At 42.3% G+C, this 22794-nt stretch overlaps 1 protein-coding gene across 1 annotated transcript in view; it reads left to right on the top strand.

Annotated features, from left to right (window-relative positions):
* bcas3 (BCAS3 microtubule associated cell migration factor) overlaps nt 1-22794 on the top strand; it is a 430682-nt gene that overhangs the window by 20212 nt on the left and 387676 nt on the right. The window contains exon 7 of the mRNA XM_083984996.1: nt 5802-5874. Within this exon, the coding sequence (XP_083841122.1) occupies nt 5802-5874 (73 nt within the window). The remainder of the gene's footprint in view (nt 1-5801; nt 5875-22794) is intronic.

The following is a 22794-nucleotide window of genomic DNA, read 5'->3' as shown; positions in this document are numbered from 1 at the left end:
GAGTGTCCTCTGAAGCTCTGTATGTATGATCCATGTGTGTGTTTGTGTGTGTGTGTGCAGTCTCTACATCTGCAGGTTTATTTTAAATTAATCGTATTTTGTGGTTTTAATGAGTCAGCTTGGGTTGATACACACACACACACACACACACACACACACACACACACACACACACACACACACACACACACACACACACACACACACACACACACACACACACACACACAAATCCTATTATATCAGATCATTTTTCATAATATCAAACAAAACCAGATCATTTTTGAGTGTTTTTCAGTTTTTCTTTGCTCTCTGGTCACACCTGAAATATAAAATACAATAACACAGATTTTGGACATAAACAGGAAACTTTATACCCTGGACTAGTTTTAATAACTATTACAATGGATACACATGTCATGCTAACTCTGGCGTGCTTACAAAGTATTTATACTGAAATTCATTAATATGCACTATCCCTTTCCAATAGATGAATAAATAATATTATATAAAAAAGATACATAACCTCCCCCAACCCAAACCTAACATGCACATTTCCCATTTTTCGGTTGTTATTATATTTTCTATTGAAGTTGTTTAGTTTGAGCTGAATTACAGCAACAACTCTCACGTCTGTACAGTAAAAGTTTATCTGGTTATCTTTACTAAAGCTCAACATTGAATCTTCCATATCTGGTTAGTTGAATGTGTATGAAACCAAAGTGTAACTGAAGCGTCAGGTGAAGGACTGCAGCGACCTCCAGTCGTCATGTTGAGGTTTTCAGCCTCAGACAGACAGACGGAGGTCTTTATGTTCTGATCCAACGCTCAGGAAGAAAAGAGAAAAAAAAGAAAGTGTTTACAAATGAACAGAAAAAAAAAAAAGCCGTAGTGTCTGGTTTGGATTGTGCTGCAGCTCCGAGACAAAACAACAAGAGCAGTAACTCAGCTCAGCTGCTTCAACTGCTCCTGTAGCTTCGTTTCCTCCTCACACTGTCACACTAAAAGACATGAACTCTACCTGTGTGCACTTTTACAAACATTTCACATTCAAATCCTGGAGTTTTTTTAAAATATATTTTATTTTACATGGTTTTCAAACTCTGTGTCCTAGAAAAAAAGAAAAAAAAAGTCTTTGGTTAGGTTGATTTCACCATTCAAGGTCGACACTTAAAATTAAATGTTGTATGGCTCATCCTAATGCAGTTTTGGGTTGTGGGCACTTTAAGTGGTGCTACATCATTAAAATTAAAGAGTGCTCCATGCTGCCTGGTCCTAATGTTGAAGTCAGTCTGCCATTATTGTTGGCCTGCTGCTGCTGCTCGGTGGTGGCGAGCCTCTGAAGTCAGGGCGTCTCTGCTGCCAGAGCTCTGCTGGAAACCCATCACTGAGCCTCCACTGTTCTGTCAGCCATCTCCCTCTAACTCCTCTAAATCTTCCCTTTAACATCCTTCACATGTTGTTTAGGTCGGCGCGCACAGCGCTGCAGACGCCCTGTTTACGTCTGTAAGCTGTAAGCTGCACCGCCTCGTCCTCCTCACGCTGTATCTGCTGCTGCTGCTGCTGCTGCCTGACGCCACTTCACTTCCCCCCAAACATTAAAAATGAATCCAACTTTTAGATGTCAGCTGCTCTTAAAAGAGCACGGGCGTCTTTGTCGCTGCCATTTTGCAGCAGAATCAAACAGACATGTAAAATAGAAGAGCAGGGTGAGATACCGATCCTACTATCAATAAACAATAATGTAATGCAGCGGTGCATTAATAGTAAGAGGCAGAAGTCATACTGGGGGAAGCGGCAAATCAAGCTAAATGAATGCAGAGGATGACAAGAAAAGGTTGGAGGAATGTGGGGGTGTTAAATATTAGATATCAACAGATCGACCGCTGGAACACATCGAGCATCACAAATTGATGACACCTAACAGAATAAGAGTGTCTGAGAGGAGCCGTAACTTTTGTTTTATTCATCGGCTCATGTGTCGGGTCCAACACATGGAGGCGTTGTTACGTCTTATTGAAGTGCAGCTGAAGCAGCAGCGTATGTTGGACTTCCAGGATAAACGTGGTTAAGTTTTAGGAAAACACTGTAAAAATAGACCTTAAGTAAAAACAAAACAAACCCTGATTATTAAAGCAGATGAAGATGAGCAGCCACATAAAAAGTAAGAGTAAAGAAGACATACCCAGATTGACGATAATAACAAAGAACAAGCAAAAGAAGTAAAAGAAATGTGTAGAATATGTTCCTAAGCACAAGGCCTCGTTGTATCGAGAAAATGATGGAAATTGGAATTTTTTTTTTTTTTTACATTTTTCTGCAGTGGAAAAGTTCATCTTTTGAAAATTGGATTAATATCTATATTAAATTTGGATGTGAAGTAAATGGTAATATTACATCTAGAGCGATTTGCAGCACATTGTTATTGTGTCACGGGACGTAATTGGTCCGAGAAGTACGAACGATCGCTAACGGTTGAGAAAAACACAAGATTCAGTAAATGCATCATCCTCATTGTGATTTATTGGCTTTATTATGTGACTTCCTTGAGGAAAAACTGCAGAAACTGTTTCTCAACCTGTGATGAAAACTCTCAGTGTGACCTGAACCTCACGTAGCCGCGATGAACGGACAAGGCAGCCATGTTGGTGTCGCTGTTATTTGTTCTAGTGATTCAGCTCTTGATTGACGTTGGTTTTTTTGGTCTTGAGAAGTTAAATCTGAGCAGCGAAGCATCGTGGCTCAATCACAGCTTCAACCTGAGGAGACTCTACTCAATGGTTTCCTGTGAAGCTGCATAGAAATCCAGTCCTCATACTGGTCCCACCACATTTTAGGTTGGTAGCCACACGCCTCAGCGGCCTTAGAGTGACGAGACTTCCCGATGACAGCTGAACGTTTGGACGATGAAGAAACTTAAAATCGTATTTTAAAAAACAACAGATATTTCCTCAGGTTTTTTGCATCATTTCCTGATTCTCTAACTGAGAAGAAAAATGGTCGACTCTCTTCTAGATTCACATGTTTTGAGTTTCCGACATGACTAATGCATTACCGCGTCCCTCCGGCACAAATGAAAATTACAGGACACAGGATGAACGTAGACATATTTCAGAATGGATGTATTGAACGCTGCTTTCAAATGCAAGTAGTTGTCCTTTAACCACCCAGTAAAAAATTTACGGTCCCCGTCGTATTTCACAATCTTGACCAAATGTTCTGTAAACATCCATAAATTATTCAGATGCAGTCGTCATGTTTGCACATAAATCTCCACTAAGCAAAGCGATGACACAAAGAAAACAGAAAATTTGTCAAAGATCAAAAACTGAAAATCTCTCATTTATGAGAGAATGAAGTCAGAGGAACCCGACCACATCATGGCCAGGTTCTTCTCATTTGCTTTAACTGCCGACCGCCGGACTGGACTCCACCTGCAACAAAACCAAGTGCTGAAGTCTTAAGGGACTGTCTGTGGAGGAAAATGTGGTTTAAAAGGTTTAAAACCATTGGTAAAGCTTGGATTGCTCTCAGGAGGACAGCAGCATCACCATCTCCTCAGGCTGAGAAACCAGGGCAGAAGATCCTTTGGCCCTTTGTTGGGGAGCTGAAGAAGCCAACGGTCACTCAAACAGAGCTTCAACAGGTCTCTGCAGAGATGGTAGAGCGATAACCTGAAGGTCAAACCTCCAGCAGCGATTTTCTTATCTGTCTGGATTAGTTTTCAGTTTACAGGAAAGATTCCCAGGACGATTCATGGTCTAAAGCTTCTGCTTCGCACCACAACTTCCAGTCAGAAGGTCTGGGTATGTGTGCAGCCCCACAGGCAGTGAGATAATGAACCAACCACTAAAAACATATAATTTAATTTACACGTTTCCTCACAGAGTGAAACATCCACCGACTGTGATGACAAACAAATGTTCCTCCGTCATTTCCAGACTCTGGAAAGTTGAGTTCTCTATGAAAACCAGTTTTCACATCCTCAAAGCCTCGGTGCAAATGGTTTAGTTGTTCCACTGATTAGATCCTTTCCAGACATGAAGTTTGAATTTAATCTCTGCAGGTGTCAATCAGTGCTGTGAAAGCTGCCGTATAGCCCGCTGCTTTGCGGCGTTTCTTCTTTTTTTTTTTTTTCTCGGTGAGAAAAACGCCTTTTTGTTCTCCGTCCATGTTCCGGTCTTTTGGCAGATTTCAACAACACACAATGGCGGCATTTAAAGAGCGCTGGAAGTGGATGAAAGCAAACCACAGTAATAAGAAGCAGCAGATAGCCTCGACACATGAGGAGAGCAATTCTCTCAGCAGAAAATAAATATGAATTGTACTACTGGAGGGAAGGACACTGATTGCAATCTGCTAGGGCGCAAACAGTGTTGCACTGTGGTGAGCCATTAAAAGGCCAATTGTCCGGGATGCAAGGCCGTGGGTGGGCGGACTTAGAAATGCCCGAAAATAGGTGTTGAATATAATAAGGCAAGGTTCCCCCCTTTCCTAGAATAGAGAAGGAAGTGCTGCTTTTCTACAGGGAGTAAATGCATTTATCCACATCCTCTCTGGAGTTTACAACCTATGATCTTCTGCGGCCTTCTACATTGTTCGCCTAATTGATAACAAATGAGCATTGAGGATATGTGAAATATATATATATATAGAGAGAGATTGTGCTCACTCGGGATGCTCCCACACTGTCCGTGGAGTTTTAACAATGAACAAGTTGTTGTCCGTAACGTTTCAACCCATGTTTGGTTTTTATCTAAACGGATACAAGTCAGAACCGTCCGCTAACATTACAAAGTTACAGCGGTAATCGAACCAAAGTTTCTCAATTCACGCAATGTTGCATTACTGTCCCCCCCCCCCCCCCCCCCCCACCCACCAGAAAGTTTTTGAGTAAATGTACCATTTCACCAAGTCTCCAAGAGTCATATTTACGTTACGGCTCAATATCTTGAGTGGGGCTGATGTCTGATGACAGAAACACGAGAGAAGAAAAGACCTTGTCGGGAGTGTTAAAGGCTGGTCGGCAGGGAAGGCACTTCTGCTCTCACGCCATACCGCAGGAACTCAGGCTGATTACTGTCAAGCCTCAAATTACAGTCCTCTAAAGGGTAACATCTTCTTCAATCTGAGCCCCCCCTCATCCCCTCAATCCCCCTGATCCCCCGCCTGTCTTCAAGAATGACACAATTAGGGAAAATACCGGCTAAGTCAACTAAATGCAACATGTTTTCTATTCTTTTTTTTTTAATGTGCCCGCTGAGTTTTTGCTGTGGTGTAATTCCAACCCTGAAAAGAAAAAAAAAATCATCCTCAAAATTCAGAAGATTTCTCCAGCTTCTTTCACTGCTGAGTTTTTATTTATTTTTTTAATCATACATTTTCCTGGTAAACATTTATTTTCCTTTCAAAACCAGAAAAGAATCAGAAAGAAAGTAAAACTCCAAAGTCTTTACAGCGCAGACGGGATGGGGGGGGGGGGGGGGGGGGGGGGGGGGGGTGGTGTCATGGTCCAATAACTTGCAAAACAAGGCCTGATTTGGAGTGGGGGGGTTGGAGTCTCCCTTCATCAGAAATGTTTGATGACCATAATTGAATTACAGGGCAACAGTAGTAATGTAATCAGCACGTTTCCTGTCATGGTAATAGGCTGCCTGCTGAACGAGGGTGGGCAGCACTAGAGGCCTCGCTGGTGAAGAACAAGAAGAAGAGGAAACAAGACGAAGAACAAGAAGAATGTGTCTCTTTGTTGTGTGCACATCACTCTGTTTCTCATCTGCCTCCTCTCTCGTCCCTCTCAGGTCCTCTGAAGACGGACGGTTTCGCCGACAAGAGGCCCCTGCTGGGGGTTTGCAAGAGCACAGGCTCCTCTGGGTGAGTTCAGCGTCGTAGTAAAACTGAATCTGCTGCTGCTGCTGCTGCTGCTCTGTTTTCCATCTGCAAACATGTGCAACGGTCCGAACACGAGCAGTTACAGTCACTGAGTACAGAACCATCAACCACGTACAGGAGGGCCGGGCTGGTGTCGCTCCATCGAACCAGTGCTTTAACATCCCAACAGATGTATGTTGGGATTTTAAGACGTCCCTGATGTTCAGGTCCAATGGCGGTTCACCGGTGGTCGTGTTGAATCCCCCCCCCAAAACGTACACAACATTGATTCAAATGAACCAGACTAGAAATAAAGATGGACGTCACCTCAGCAGTGATGGGAATAACGGCAATATAAAATCACGGTCTTACTAACGGCGTAGTCTCGCTTGCCTGACCCTCCTCCAGAGAAGAAGGGTCTGGCTGGTCCGCCTATGATTCTGCGATCGGAGTAAAAAAACGCTTCGGCCTTTCGGAATTCTTTCAACCAGTCACAATCGTTGTGGTCCATGCCATAGCAACGGTGCGCTTGCAAAATATTGCCGGTTGGAAACTGGATTTGGGTCCGTGTCTGTGATGGTCGGTTCAAAGTTGAGTTTGTGCCGGTGTGAAACCCACTAAAAGAGGCGGAGTCAGTCAAAGAAGCCCCGCCCCCTCAGTCCTTCACAACCTTTAGTGGTTAATTAAGTGTAAACAGGTGAGGTCTGTAAAACAGGAAATGATCAGTAGAGACCGACGCTGTTTCTGTACCAGGCTGTAAACATGTTTATTTCACTTTAACACTAGAGTCTATGGAGACTGACTCACTGTTGGAGTCGCACTCTAGTGGTCAGGAGAGGAACTGCAGTGGTTTCTTCACAGCTGATGCTTTGTGTTTTAGTCTTGATGCTTGTTAGGATTATACAACTAATATGAAGCAGATTTAAAACACAAAGGGGCCTCGAATTGAACCCTGAGGAACACCGCTGTGTAAACTGTGTGTGTGCGTTGAAGACGAGTGGTTCCCAGCTGGAAGAGAAAGTGTTTTATTTGTGTTTCCTGCCTCTTTTTAATGAAAACAACTTGTTGTACAGTATAAGAGCAGCTACATATTGGTGTCGTGATCAGTTTCGGCCCAAATCAGCAGCTACACCATCCTCCAATATTTGTTAAATATCAAACACCTTTAGATGTGACGGTGACGTCATGTTGTTAAACTACTAAACTTTGATCTGTTGAATTAACTCTGTACCTGTAAATCGACCATGACCGTGTCAATATGATGAATGTCAGATTTTTTTCTGATATGAAGTCAAGTATTCAAAACATACGAATAACAAAGTTTGCCATCACAATAAAATAGGTAAAAAAAACAAACAAATCAGATGTAAAAGTCAAAGGCACACCTGGTCATTTTACTTTTATATGTTACAAACTTAATTTGAAAGTAATGAACAATGGACTGGTTATTTCCTAGAGTTTGGTATATGTCACCAAGTAATTTTATATTGTAATATAATGGTAAAATCTCAAACCTGTGCTTTTTTATTTTACAGAGGCACAAGAGAATAACGTTTTCTAAGGATCTAGACAAGATGATAAACTTACATGAGTGACCCAGTGACACTTGAAGGACTTTGTTCAGGGCTGTGTTGTGTTGTTTTGTGTTGTGTTGTTTAGTGTTTGAGAGCAGAGGAATAACAAATCCTATAACTGAAAGTTAGGGGGAGACACCCAATGACTTATTACTGAGCCTTCACGTGCACGTAGGGATGTCACGATTAAAAATTTTCTTGGTACGATTATTGTCAAAGAAATAATCACGATATTACAATTTTCACAATTATTATGCATTAATTAATTTCATAACACTATGAATGTGTAAAATCAAATATAGTCAAAATATAATTACATTACTCATTGTTTACACAAAATATTTCAAGTATCTAATAATATATGACCAATTATTAATTCCCGAGGTCATAAATTGTCAACTATACCAAATGTTTATGTTTATTTTAATCGTTTTTTGTTTTATTTTGTTGTTTTTTTTAAATACAAATGACATGCTAACATTTAAATTCCTACCAATTCAATGTTACGTCTGTGCGTTTACCTTTACTTTGCCGCCACATCTGCTGATATGGTTCCGACATAATCTTATTTGGGAAGTGACGGTATTTAGGAATCTTTACGATTAATTAGTAAGCGATCCGGTCATTTTGGCTAACTTCCTGTCAGCCGATGGAGTTAGCAGCCCCCGCCCTCGTCCCTACGTCACCACATTCACGCGCATCCCTTGGCTGCACACACAGAGAGGACCGCCCCTTTATGCCGTTCTCTCTCCTCATTGGATAAAGGTTGTAGGATACAAGGAAAGTTTTCTCCTCGGCTTACAGCAGAGCAGAGTGACTGACAGACCCGTGTTTCAGACCAAACACTCTATATAAGTGATTGCTGTCGGAAGATAGAACTATTTAAGACTTATATTAACACAAATATTCCGCTTACTACTGCTTTAAATGGACCAGTATCTGTGCGTTTACCTTTATTTTGCCGCCACATCTGCTGATATGGTTCCGACATAATCTTATTTGGGAAGTGACGGTATTTAGTAGGGCTGTTCGATTTTGCCCAAAAATAAAATCTCGATTTTCTTCTCTCAAAAATCGATTTCCGATTACGATAACGATTTTTTTTGTGAAATGACAAAACTATTTTGTGTGCTGTTTGTGTCTTTTTAAATGGACCTAGAGTCTAATTTAAAATAATAATAGTCTATCTATCTGTCTGTCTGTCTGTCTGTCTTAAATCGATTAATCGAACAGCCCTAGTATTTAGGAATCTTTACAATTAATTAATTGTGGCGTTTTAATACCGCGATTAATTGTGAAAACAAGTAATCGTGACATCCCTACGTGCACGTGCAGCTTAGTCGCTGTGATTCATGGGCTCTCAGTGGCACCAAGGCAGGAATGTGAGCCGTACCTGAACCCCCACCTCTACCACTACCTCCACCTCTACTACCACAGGCAGCAGACAGAGGCGGAGATAAACCAGATGTGTGGATCCTGCAGGGTCTGGGGATGTCGTGTCTTTGTTTAGTGGAAGAAAGTGAATTCAGAAAGTGACAGAGCCCGAGGCGCGTTGCACTCGCCTCCTCACGCTCTCCCCCCTCCTCCCCCCCCTCCCTCCTCCTCCTCCATTTACTGACGCTGCTCCTCCAGAGCTACACAAAATTTAACTCAATATATCCTCCCAGGGAAATGAAATAAGGAAGTCTGACTGCAGCCGGGGCCCTGACGGAGGGAGACCACCACCACCACCACCTTCTTCTCCTTCTTCTTGATGTTTTCCAGGGACTCGCCGCCGCCGCCCCTTGTGTCTCTCTGTCTCTCTCTCTCTCTTAACGCCGTTACGGTTGCTTCTGCTTTTCCTATGTCCTGTCCTCGCTGACTTTTTTTTTTTTTTTGGAGACAGGCAGCGTTTTGACGGTTTGGCGAATCACCCAGGCGTCGCTCGACACTAATGCCGAAAACATGCGCTGTGTTGAAAAGCAGAAAACCCTGACCTCTGGCTGAATGGCACAAGCCCGGTTGTTCCCCCCTTACAGAAGTGCTTGGTAAATAACACTCTGGTCAGAGACGAGGAGGAAAAAGGCTTCCGGGTGCAGCGCTGTACTTTCCATTGGTGCCTGTTCATAAACTTACTAAGGTCCTCACACAATTTTTAGCATATAATCATTTTGAAATAACAGCTTTTGTTAACCACCAAAAAGGATGCCGTCTTGACACTTAAATGGAAAACAGATTGGAGCCTTGGCCGCTACAGCAGTGCTGGTTTAGAAGTTGGTTCAGTCAGCTCTAGGCTTAGATTACAAGATTTGCAAATTAAAGGAAAACCAGAGAAGGGAAAAAGCATGTGTGCCGAAGCCCTGTACTTGTGGATTTCCAGCCAGGCACACTCAACATAATTTTATCAATGGAAAGGATTATGCGTTAAGTCCAAACAATGTATGGATCCAGTGATTTTCTTGACAGTAAAGCTACATATGCGTCCCTTTTCGCTCTCTGCACCAGTGCCAGTGGGTCTTTGGGAATTAGTGAAGAATGCTGGTGCCATTGCAGGCCTTGGTATGTCTGCTCACATTTCTGGAAAGGATTTGTGTTTCCTTCCCCCTGCGTGTGTGTTGTTATTATTTTCATTCACTTTAATTACATCCATAGGTATTAAAACTCTGGGAGATTTAAGGCCTCGCTCAGATCACCCTCTCTCTCTCTCTCTCTCTCTCTCTCTCTCTCTCTCTTTCTCTCTCAATGTAAATTTTATGGCCGACACAGACGCAACTTTAACTGTTTGTGGGAGTCGTCTGAATGCACACAGACACACAGACACACACGCACACACACGCACACACACGACTTGGGCAAAAGTTCAGTGATGAATAAGTGCGCTTTGTTCTCCGGGGTTTGGGAACTGTCAGTGACATTTCCAACCTCCGACTGCCCCCTCACAACATCTCCAGATGCTCAGAGGATGTGGTGCTTTTCCTTTTTTTCTTTTAACCAATATAGTCCTCTGTCACCGTGCCGATTACTACTAGATGTGCTACTTTGAGGCTGCAGCTAATACACATGGATATTCTGAGCAGATATTGCGGTCGTCTCTCTGAGGCCGTGCACACTTTTTTTTCTTACTTTTTAAAAACTTTTTTCCCCCCAAAGACTTTATCTGTGTTTTTTATCTGCTGCACGTCGTCCACCATCATTCCTGCCTCATACTCTCATACTTTCTACTGTTGCAGGGTTTTTTTTACACTGACTTTGATTATTAATTATTGAAATAGGAAGATATAATAGTGTTTAAAGATTGAGATCTCTAACAGAGCAACACTTGTGTTGAGCAACAACCAGACAAATGATGATTCACCTTTTTTTTTCTTAATAAATGTGCAACACATAAAACTGATGTTTTGTCCAAATAAACAACCAAGCAAGTCCTTTCAGATCTTTGTTTCAACTCTTCAACATCAGTCAGTGTAAAAACCACTGGAGTTTCTTCAGATGTGGACGTTTGGTTTGTTAATATCTCAGCTCCACGGTTTCTGTCTGAAAGCGGCGGAGTCGAGTGTCTGCGTTTTTAATAGTTGCATCGTCGACCCAGTCCTGAATAGTTTCCACACTGTAAATCATGTTAAGTTTCCCTGCTGCTTTTAAAAAAAAAAGGAAAAAAAAGTGTCTCACCTGAAACTGGATGAAACAGTTTTATTATAGAGTTTGATGTTGATGCAGAGACGTCGGACCGACTCACGGACAGAAACAACAACATGCATCTGGATTTTAATAACCAGGTCAGTTTCCTGCTTCACCACATTATGTTTATGAGCGCCACCTGCCCCCCCCCCCTCCTCCTGCACATATTGACATTAAATACAAAACAAAAAGTCAAACAAAAAGTCGGCTAAAGTACGACAAAGTAGTATCTACGTTAAGATCTAGTAGTGAAATAATGCAGGTTGTTAATTATGTGGTCGCAGCAAATTCAAATTCCACTCAGTGATACACACACACACATTACACATTACACACACGCACACACATTTGATGGCACTAAGCCGTTGTGTTTCAGTGCATTTGTGCGACAGGTTTTTCTCTGTGCACCGGATGCATCCGTCTTCTAAAGTGTATGAAATGGAAAAATCATCGAGCATTTGTATAAAACAATCCACCAGATTAAAGGGATTTGGAGAAGTGATGCTTTTTATCCACCATGAGGTTATGGTGTTCCTCACTGTCACATTATGACCACCCACACACACACACACACACAGTCCAGGGTGGATGCTACCGTCAGAGCCTGGAGGGGGGGTTAGGGAGGGGGGTTTATCCAGTCGTTTCCACATACGTTGTTTTGAATCCGAGCTGTCAGCTGCTGCAGAGACGTCATGTTCTCCACTCTGATGAAATCCTACCTGGACTCTTCTGTCACGGCTTTGTGTGGAAAAGAGCGTGGCTGTAATCTGGCCTCCTACTCCCCCCCCCCTCCCCCTTTTCTATTTTTTTTTATTGCCCCCTTCCCTTCCTCTCCTTTCCAACACACACACATATACACACATGCATACATGCACTACACACTTGTTCGGCTCAGGCTTCATTCCACAGCGTTTATTTTGACTTGCGTGTCTGTTTTACGTCTGTCGAAAATGTGTTCTGCCTCACCAGTCCCCCCCTCCACACCCCCCCCCTTCAAATAGGAAGTCAGATTAAACTCAGTAGTACTGGAAGTGGTGCGTATAAACACGCCCGACAGGCTGAATGATTAGTAATGACTTTTCAAACCTTTACCACATCCCCGTCCCCCTTAAACCAGGCCTCTGTGGTCAAAGCAATTAATATTTTATTTTACTACACTTTAAACTTTCCCTTTATGTTAAACCAAGTCTAGAGCAGCAGCAGCAGCACTAATGTCATTTTCTTACTTAAGAGTTTGCATGAGCTGCACTGGAGCGCGCACAATGTCTGACCTGGACTTATCAAGTAACTCCGTTTATGAAACAGGAGGAGAAAAACGGCTCCGACTGTATCTGTCTGATCTGTCGGGTTGGAAGTGGTGCTTTATGGGTAATTTATAGCAGGTCGGATGGATTTCCTGTGGATGTTGAGCAGGTGTTGATGGTCCCCGGAGGATGAACCCCACTGGTACCAGACTGTCATCATTTCCTGGCTTTAAAAACTAACGGCACCACAGTAGGTACTATTGGTTTATTGCTGATCTGAAAAAGTTCTTGTGGTCACATGGTGAATTAAGATGGTTAACCTGAGGCCTCGTCCAAACGGAAACAGAGCTTCACCCAAAACCACCCTTTTTTTTGTTAGTTCTGAAAAAGATTTCCCTAAACGCAGCATCGTTTCCAGAAATATCTGCGTCCACACAGATCCACTGAAAACACAAGACTCTAAATGCTGCAGTACGTCCTCCAGGCCTGTGTGTGGCACTCTAAACGCTGCAGTACGTCCTCCAGGCCTGTGTGTGGCGCTCTAAACGCTGCAGTACGTCCTCCAGGCCTGTGTGTGGCGCTGTAAACGCTGCAGTACGTCCTCCAGGCCTGTGTGTGGCGCTCTAAACGCTGCAGTACGTCCTCCAGGCCTGTGTGTGGCGCTCTAAATGCTGCAGTACGTCCTCCAGGCCAATGTGTGGCGCTGTAACGCTGCAGTACAAACGCTGCAAAAAAGTTTTATAGCTGCAAAAAAGTTGTATAGCCGCTTCTTTTCCCATTATTGTCTATGAGAAAAAGGCCGAGTTGTTGAACGGTGACCCTGGAAGTATCGGTGAGCACTTCCTGTCTAGTGTAATGCAATGCATGCTGGGAGTTGCAGAAAACCAGAACCAGAAAATACAGTTTTTGCACCCCCAAAACGCCATTTCCATCTGGACAAGATATCCATGTAGACAGGCGCTTAGTTTAAGGGCAGCTTCTTTCCTGAGTCCAAACAGTCTTAAGCTCAGATTTTAGATTTTTTAAAATTTTATTTAGATATCTATTTAAACTATTTTTTATATTCCTATATTCTGGATCTCGAGTTCAAACTTTGTTCTTTCATGTCTGCATGTTGGAATGACAATTAACCTTGAAACTTGTTGGTAACCGTCTGCTAAACAGCAACATGCTAGCTAGCCTAGCCGTGAACTTTTTACTGCCGTTTTCAGTACTTGTTATGGGATGTAGAAGAAAATACAGTTCACATTCACATTTCACAGTGTGGAATTATGAGGGAAAACAAGCTTCATGTGTGGATTTATAAAGGTATTAATTCTTTTATGCAGTTAGATTTAAGAGATATGTTCATGGTAGTTTCCAGTTTATGGATAAATCATCTTTTTCCATGTTTTTCCCTTTTATTGGATCAAACAGGACCCGTTCAGATTCCAGGTGGAAGGATTTCAGTATCCTCATACGTTGATTGTTGAACCCTTACCTACACATAAACCATTTAGACTTAACATTGGGGACCTTGTTGGGGAAACTACACCATGTGACTTGTTGTTGGCGAAAGTTTTGTATGACAGCAGCAGGAAACAGGAAGCTGATCTTCTCCCGATCGTCTCCTGAGAAGTCCGATGAGGCCGTGAACATGAACACGTCCCAGATCTGCTACTTTTCACTGGGCTGAGGTTTTTATTGCTACAACTGTTATTAGCTGCTGGACGACGTTTCGCTGCAGCTGACTCACAGACTGGCAACGCCGCCGATTCCCTGCGATTCAGCGGAGGCAGCGAACGCGTTGGGGACTTCGTCTGGTTTATTAAGGCCGAGGGAGGAGCTAAGGTTCATGCTAACGCTGACGCCTCACTCCCAGAGCTTAATGTGTGTGTGTGTGTTGCAGCTTTAACTGTTTGTGCAGTGATTCAGAGACACAGGCTGCGATTTCACTCAGTGTCTCTGGTCCTGGACACGTATAACTGTGCATACATGTACAAAATGGACCGCAGGGACCGGGCTGGTATGTAGCGTGCAGTCATCCTGACATGCATCCTGCTCTAAGACAGTCTGCAGATTGCAGCTTTGATCAGCCGTCCTCGTCCACGCCGCTCGGCTGCACAACTCCAGAGATCTGTTGGTGCTTTTACAGCTTGTAGACCTGTTAGGCCTTCTCTTTTTTTTTTCTTCTTTTATTTCCACCACCAGTGCTTTTAACTGGTCATTAACCGCTCGGACGTCTCGTGTCGTCTGTCGCAGTCTGAAACAGCCGGTGCTGCTAATTTGTTCTGGCTGCAGAATGACTTGTTGTAAAGGTAGAGTTTCAGTTGTTGAGCAGGTTTTGACGCTGGGAGGTCAGAGCGCCGCGAGCGAGCGAGCGTCCTCCTGAACCTCCAGCAGCTTCTTGTAAAAGGCTGCAAAATGAGCTTTGAGCAGCAGAAGTGTTAGCACCTGATGAAATAATCATTAAGTCATTTGCAGTGAACACACACATGTTGAGTCCTGGCTGGCGTCAAGATGTCCTCACAGCTCCTCCGCTCTGCTCTGCTCCGTATCCTCACGCACCAGCAGATGCGAGGCGAAGCCGACCGCTCGTGTTTCCAGATACAGAAAACTCCTCCGCGGCCAGATGTTCCTCGTGTCAAGTGCTTTCACTTAATTCAGACAGAAAACTGGCACACGAGGCTAAAGTGGCTAAAATTGGCTCTAATGCAAGCTATAGTTTGGGTAATGAATATTAATATCCACTTCACTGCTGTCAAGGGAAGTAGGAATAAGCTGGATTTATGGTCTGCATATAGGGCGGCTTCGGGAAACACAAGAGTCGGGTTGTAGACATCAAAATATCAGAATGAATATTTCCTGAAGCCGCTGTTTGTAAAAACTCTCGTGCAGATTTAATGGTTGTTGTGCATGTTCCTCTGCACTTTTAGCTTTAATACATAAACGCTAAGAGTGAGTAAGAGTCTGCTCATGCTCACACACACACACACACACATACACACAGATGCTGCTGCAGTGTGTTTCCAGCCATTATACTCTTACGTGCCGCGTTGAACAGTGAAGGAAACGTTTTACTGGCAGCTCTACAAACTCGGAGCTGTGGTTGAACTTTTTACCCTAATTACTTTCCTACTAATGCCTGCAGCTCTTCAGGACGGCTGCGGCTGCCTCCAGGCCCCCAGCGAGGCTCAGATGTGGCCGGTGTTTGTCGTGTACGGAGGCTCTGGGTTTGAGCTGAGAGTGAGAGAGGAAGGGAGGAGGGAGGAGGGGGGGGGGAGGAGGGGGGGCAGAAAACAAAACCAATACCAGGAGGAAGCAGGGGACAAACGCTGTGCTGCCATTTTTTCTTTTCCAGGCCTCATAGCCATGTTGAAGCGCTGAGACAATGTCAGAAACCCAAGCACAGATTGAACAAAATGTTTATTCTCATATGAAATCACATGGCACAAATAAAAATGTTTAAGGCCAAAAAAAACCAACTCCTGGGAAATATTACAAAGTGACTCAGGGATGGAGAAGGTTATAATCTAAAGGGGGAAATTCAACTTCAACACAAACCACAACAACAAAGACCACGTGTTCAAGAGCAAAGGCGATTGAAAGAATCTTTATTTATACAATTGTGATAAATTACATCATCAGCTATTGATTCAGAAAATGTGAGAAGTGAATCTCATATTTTATCTAAAATACAACTTTTTGTTCGATCATGTATTTTCTGCCTCTCAATCTCAATGTAATAAGCAGATATTATATAACTATTGTTATGAATTCTTAGAGATAAAGTTTTAGAATAAAAATACACAAGTTTTTGGAAGAACAGATTTCTTTGTGGATGATGTTGGAAGTCTCAAACCTTTTTACATCATGGGCAAAATTTTGAAGCAAACACCAGAAATACACAAATATTTGTCAATATTACTTTTCTAGTCAATGTACATTCAAATTAGGGCCAATGGCATGAATTTTTGGAAATATTGTAAAGGAATTTCTGGAGAAAAGTGGTAAAATTTCTTTAAAAAAACAAAAAAACAAGTTACAAATTATCTAGAAAAAAGTGGTAAAATTTCTCAAAAACAATTCTAGAAAAACGTAGAAAAAAATCCTCAAAAAAAGTTTTTAAAATAATTCTAGAAAAAGTGGTACAATTTCTGAAAAAAAATAGAATAATTTAAATAATGACAATTTCTTTTTAAAATTCTAGAAAATTGTAACATTTAAAGAAAAAGTTGGGGACCCAATTCAAGCCTCTCAAGGACCCCTCGGGGTCCCTGAACCCCACTTTGAGAATCATTGGTATAGAAAGTGCTCCTTTCTTTGCTCTTTGTTTTATACAACATCAAAGATCAATTAAAGGTCAATTTTTAAGATCAATTAAAGAACATTTTTACGATAATCGGCATCTTTTCCACAAATAACTGATAAGATTTACCACACAGCTCCCACTGAACCAACGTTTGTGTTGGATTTTGTGTCGTTCTACAAAAATGTAAAGTCTTTTTATCACAGATTTTCACAGTGTATAATAAACCAACAGTTTACTGTATTCTGTCTAATCCCAGGTGTGTATTCAAATTTTTGACACCAATATTTACAATTTTACAGCAAATGAATATCGGTTCTAAAAATCAATTATCAGTTTCCTTGTTATCTGTATTTGCCCTTAAAGAAAAAACATGTGTCGATCTCTAAGTTTTAATGAGTCACATATACCAAATGTACTGGATCTGCTTAAATCGACTATAATTGTTGAGCTTTGATATGAGACTGTTCCTTTTCCTGCTCTGAAGATGTTTTATAGCGATTCTCTTATAATTTGAGGATTGTGCAGAAGCACGTTTACATTTCCTATAAATTACTGTTTGCCTTTCTCGCTGCAGATTTCTGTCAGTTTTTCTAATAAGGCTTCTTCAGAGGCCCGTCGTCCTGCCAGAATAAAACTTTTACGACTTGTCGATCGCTGGCATCAGCTGTTGGATCCTGGCAGCGTTGATCCTAAACGTCTGGTTTGAGGATTCGGAGCTCGTATCAGTTGAACCTCAGTGGAAACACCGATCCTCAGAAGCGCAGCAGTCTCTGCCTCAGCGCAGTCGGCCCGGACTTCCCAAACCGAGGTTGTATTTGTTTAGCATTCCCACAGCGTGTAATTGTCGTTCGTATTTGGAGAGCTTATAAAAGTTTGCACCAGTCGGAAATGTGGTGACGTCCCCTTCCTTGTAAATGAATTATTTGCCTGCTTTTTAACTCCCCATCTTTGCTTCCTACAGCCACATGAAGCCTTTGTGGTTTCGATCTCCTGGTTCAGTTCACGTTCGTAAAAGAGGGATGTGAGCCGAGTCTCTGGGCCGGAGGGAAAAATGCTCCATGGAATAAGCACAGCATTGATTTGTGAATTAAAATAACAGATGTCAACATGTTTCATCGAGGGGGGAAGTGCACAGACTAGATCGCTGATAATGGCTCGACAATGAGGCGCACGCCGTCCATAATGACCAATATAAACAAGTCTGAAGTTAGGCTTCACACATGGGCGTAGAAGTCACAGTAAGCACTGGTTTTTACAAACTTAGAATGAATTTTCAGAGCTGACTTCATAAGATAATCAGAATATCTCACAATGAGATAAAACATTTTTTATTTGAAACCTCTTCAGCAACACTAAAGCTTCATTCAGCCTCAATACCTCAACAGTGGAGTTCACACAAATCACCCTTAACTGTTCATTCCTCTGAGGAGCCTCAGTGTCTTTTCATGTGGCGCCGACAACAAGTCAAAATTTACACTTATCCTGTGAAATGTAGCGGTTGAACTGGCACCGAGTGGTTTTCAGATGCTTGTGGTTCTCTGAGGTCGTATCCTGACGACTTTCCATCCAGGGCCACAACGATCTGGACAGATATGAGATGGATGTTTCCCTCCGGATGATGAGTTGTAATAACTTTTTAAAAGGTCATGTGACTTTTCCATCCAGAGCCAGAAATCCAGAGATGACCAGATTTCTGCAAAGACACCGACCGTTTCGACCCGAATCTGCTCTAAACAGTCGACGTCGACGCCGTAATGTGTAAAACTGATAACGGTAAATGTTGTTATTACCACGATCCAGTAAAAATAGAGCAGATTTCAGAATAAAACACTCAGAGAAACTAAAGCCTGCAAGTTGTTGGATGGGTATAGGTGGGAGGGGCTTTGTTGTGACATCACAAAGTGACAGGAAGTCCTGACGGCTGGTTTTAAGGCTCAGTTTCTGAATACAGGCTGTGTGCATTTCTCTGTGGACTGAGGCTTTGATACTTTCACAGTATTAATATAGAACCTAGAGCTGCTTTATAATCACACTACACATGGACATCTACCTTTATACTGTATGGAGCTTTAACACAAACATCTACCTTTATACCGTATGGAGCTTTAATACAAACATCTAGCTTTATACTGTATGGAGCTTTAACACAAACATCTACCTTTATACTGTATGGAGCTTTAACACAAACATCTACCTTTATACTGTATGGAGCTTTAACACAAACATCTACCTTTATACTGTATGGAGCTTTACACAAACATCTACCTTTATACCGTATGGAGCTTTAACACAAACATCTACCTTTATACTGTATGGAGCTTTAACACAAACATCTACCTTTATACCGTATGGAGCTTTAACACAAACATCTACCTTTATACTGTATGGAGCTTTAACACAAACATCTACCTTTATACTGTATGGAGCTTTAACACAAACATCTACCTTTATACTGTATGGAGCTTTAATACAAACATCTAGCTTTATACTGTATGGAGCTTTAACACAAACATCTAGCTTTATACTGTATGGAGCTTTAATACAAACATCTACCTTTATACTGTATGGAGCTTTAACACAAACATCTACCTTTATACTGTATGGAGCTTTAACACAAACATCTACCTTTATACTGTATGGAGCTTTAACACAAACATCTACCTTTATACTGTATGGAGCTTTAACACAAACATCTACCTTTATACTGTATGGAGCTTTAACACAAACATCTACCTTTATACCGTATGGAGCTTTAACACAAACATCTAGCTTTATACTGTATGGAGCTTTAATACAAACATCTAGCTTTATACTGTATGGAGCTTTAACACAAACATCTACCTTTATTTTGAAGGAGCTTTAACACAAACATCTGCCTTTATACTCTATGGAGCTTTAACAGAATCAAAGTTTGTCCGTCCTACATGAACTTTCCTCTCAGACGTGTTTCTGTTGAGAAACTAGACTTCCTGTCTCTTCACCATCTTGTGTTTTCATGGCGTTTAGCGTTTTGCCATTTTCTGCTTCATTTCTGAAGAAGCTTCTTGTCCTATCAGAGGAAGTAAATGAGCCCGAGCCTCTTCCCCTCCATCTCCTTCGTATCGTGTGCTTTCAGACCCAGGGGCCAGTTTGAGTAATAGTAATTGACACATTGATCTAATAGGGCCATCATAATAGGCCTGTTACTGAGCTGGGGAATGGTGCTCGGCGTCACCTTAACATGTGCAAGGACTGACATCCCGCCATAATCCATAATGATAATTGTGATTTAGCCTTGCTTTCAACCTACGCCCCGACGTCCCCGGCATCAGGAAATCTTATTACGTCTGACCCCGCACTGCCTCCATTAGAACTGGGTCATTTGTTAAAATACTGCAAAAGCAAAACAATTGAACCCTGTGCCATTTTGATTCCATAATAATGGGTTATCATTGTCCCTTTGAATCAATTTCCACAGGCCCATTTTTCGGGGTAGAGCTTTGAATTGGATTGACCGGACTCTGATAATGCTGAAATCGATGATGTAGCCGCCTGAAAGTAAATTATCGTCGGCTGAAATGTTTGTATTAATCTTAATGCCTGGGCTCTTGACTCGCGTAACGGCGTGAGGACGTTTGAAATGTTGGACGGACACGGAGACGTGGATCAAGGGCGGCGGGGAGCGTTCCAAACTTCTGTCAGTAGCAACTCCTCCGTCTTCCTCACTGGAAAACACACACACACACACTACACACACAGAGACACACAAAGCCTTAGCGCTGGGTTTGGGCCGAGAGATCTGAGGCCTCACTCGACGCCACTTCTGCACAAACCCTGGCTCAGAAAACACACACTCACAACAACAGTGTGTATCTGTATGTACGTATGTGCAAGTGTGTGTGTGTGTGTGTGTGTGTGTGACGCATACACTCCGAGTGTGTTTAGCTCACGTATCAGTCATCAACGTGGTCATTGGATGTCGTTGCAGCAGTTACTTCATCTCACATCGCAGGGTGTGTGTTCCTGCCTTTGTTTGCGATAAGACAAATGAATTGTGTGTCAAAGTGTTGCCTCTGATGTTTGAGTGTGTGTGTGTGTGTGTGTTGGATGATGGAGTCTTGTTTGTGGCGTTGGAATCAGATTCGTTGACGGCTGCGACTCATGTGGATGGCGTTGATGTCACATGACTGTGGGCGGAGTTCAAAGGGATAGTTCAACATTTTGGCAAATTGGCCCATTTCCATAATCCCTATAGTCATAGCAGTATGTTCGTTACCTTTGATTGTCGGTGCAAGCTATTTTTTTTTTTTTTTTTTACCAGACAGAGTTGTTTTAGAGGTAAATACAGAGACTGCTTGATGAAAAACTGTCCCTGAAGGCAATGCGCATTAACGGTTTTACATGAATTTCCCTCTAAAACAACTCTGTCTGGTGACGTTGTGTTATTATCTCATAGCGTGGTGAATGTGCAGGTCACAACTTGTCCACCAGAGCGTTGTGGAGTTGTTGGATTGTGTATTTGATGAGTTTGATGAGGGAAACCAAGAAATCCCATTAGCCTCCATAGTGTAGCTCTGAGCAGCTCGCGACTCTGCTCCGCCGTTCTAAAAATAGCTTGCACCGACAATTAAAGGTAACGAACCTGCTGCTATGACTATAGGGATTATGGCAATGGGCCCATTTGCAAAAATGTTGAACTATCCCTTTATCTGGGAGGTGGACAGGACATGGAGGTATACCAGAGATTATCAGTGAACTGCGAACATGTGCGCCCCTTGAATTCGATAAAAACATTCTCTCCACAAGCGCGAGAGCGTGGAAATATTAGCGCAAAGGGCCTCGCATCACCAATTTCTTCTCTGGGAAGGTCAGGAGGAATACTGCTACCTGATTGGTTTGTGAAGTGTACAAGCAGACGCTACCGTGTAAATGAAAAGCATTGCACAGTTAACATGCTGAACGTGTACTAAATAAAACACGTACACGTTCACATCCCTAGTGCAGACCGAAGCATTCGCAAGCTGAAAAGAAGACGCCTCGCCGATTTAGAAAGTGGAATATAACTAATGTTAGTTGCCTGACTGAATTTGGTGAGTGATGGTTTTAATGATTTCAATATTATTAATATCCAGGCAAAGAAGAATAACCCTAAACCGCTGCCCCTTCCCACCCATATTCATCTTGTCAAAACACACTCTTTAAGGGCTGGCTTTTTTCATTCTGCGGCATATTGCGTTATTAAAGTTGTGCTGTTGCGCATTTCATGAGAGAATCGTCAGTCTCATTTCTTATATAGCATAATGTGACCATGTATAGATAGATACTTTATTATACACTCATACTGTCTTGTAATTCTGCTTGATTTCTCTCTCAAAATGCATCAGATTGATGCTTTTAAATATGAAATATTCAATATATCCTTCTCACCTTCTCACCTTTTTCACCCCTGACCCGTTTTCATGCCCGTTTAGAGTGATGTCATCCCAGTGACATCATCTCTTTAGCCTTTAATTTGGATCTGTTCCTGATGTAAGATGGCAACGCTCCGTCTTGTAAGGATTCACATTCAAAGTTAAAATACTGTTCAGACTTCAGTTTTATTACATTAAACATAAAAAGACATTTCAGATATTTAAATATAATGACCCAGGTATCACAGTGTGTGTGTGTGTGTGTGTGTGTGTGTGTGTGTGTGTGTGTGTGTGTGTGTGTGTGTGCGTGACAGCATTAAAACGTATGTGTGTTATTTACCTGGAGAGCTGCTCATATATACTGAGAGACTGTCATTTGCTGGGCTGCAGGCCTGCGCTCTATATTGAGTACAGATGTGGTCATGGGCAGCGTTTAATAGTGAAAACAAATAAAGACGGATTCTCCCAGTGATTTTGAGTGAAGCAAGTTTGAAACTCGTCCATGCACAAAAAAAAAATAGAGCCGAGGTGATGTTCAATCACGTCAGCCTCCACGAGCTGCTTGGCATTTTACCATCGCATTGAAAGAGAGGTCCAGTTCTGGTACAGCTTGATAAACACTGCTCAAATATACATTACATTACATTACAGTTATCCAGAGAGAGACTCACATGTGAGGGACACATCAGTGAAGACATCAACATCTGTTTAATAAGTGAAGGACACGAGGGCGGAGCGGTGAAGCAGACGTTCACAGATAGATAGAG

Source organism: Trachurus trachurus (assembly GCF_905171665.1).
Source record: "Trachurus trachurus genome assembly, chromosome: 13".
In the NCBI taxonomy this organism is placed as follows: domain Eukaryota; kingdom Metazoa; phylum Chordata; class Actinopteri; order Carangiformes; family Carangidae; genus Trachurus; species Trachurus trachurus.
Note: the sequence above shows the minus strand (reverse complement) of the source record. Positions and strands in the feature narration are given on the sequence as shown.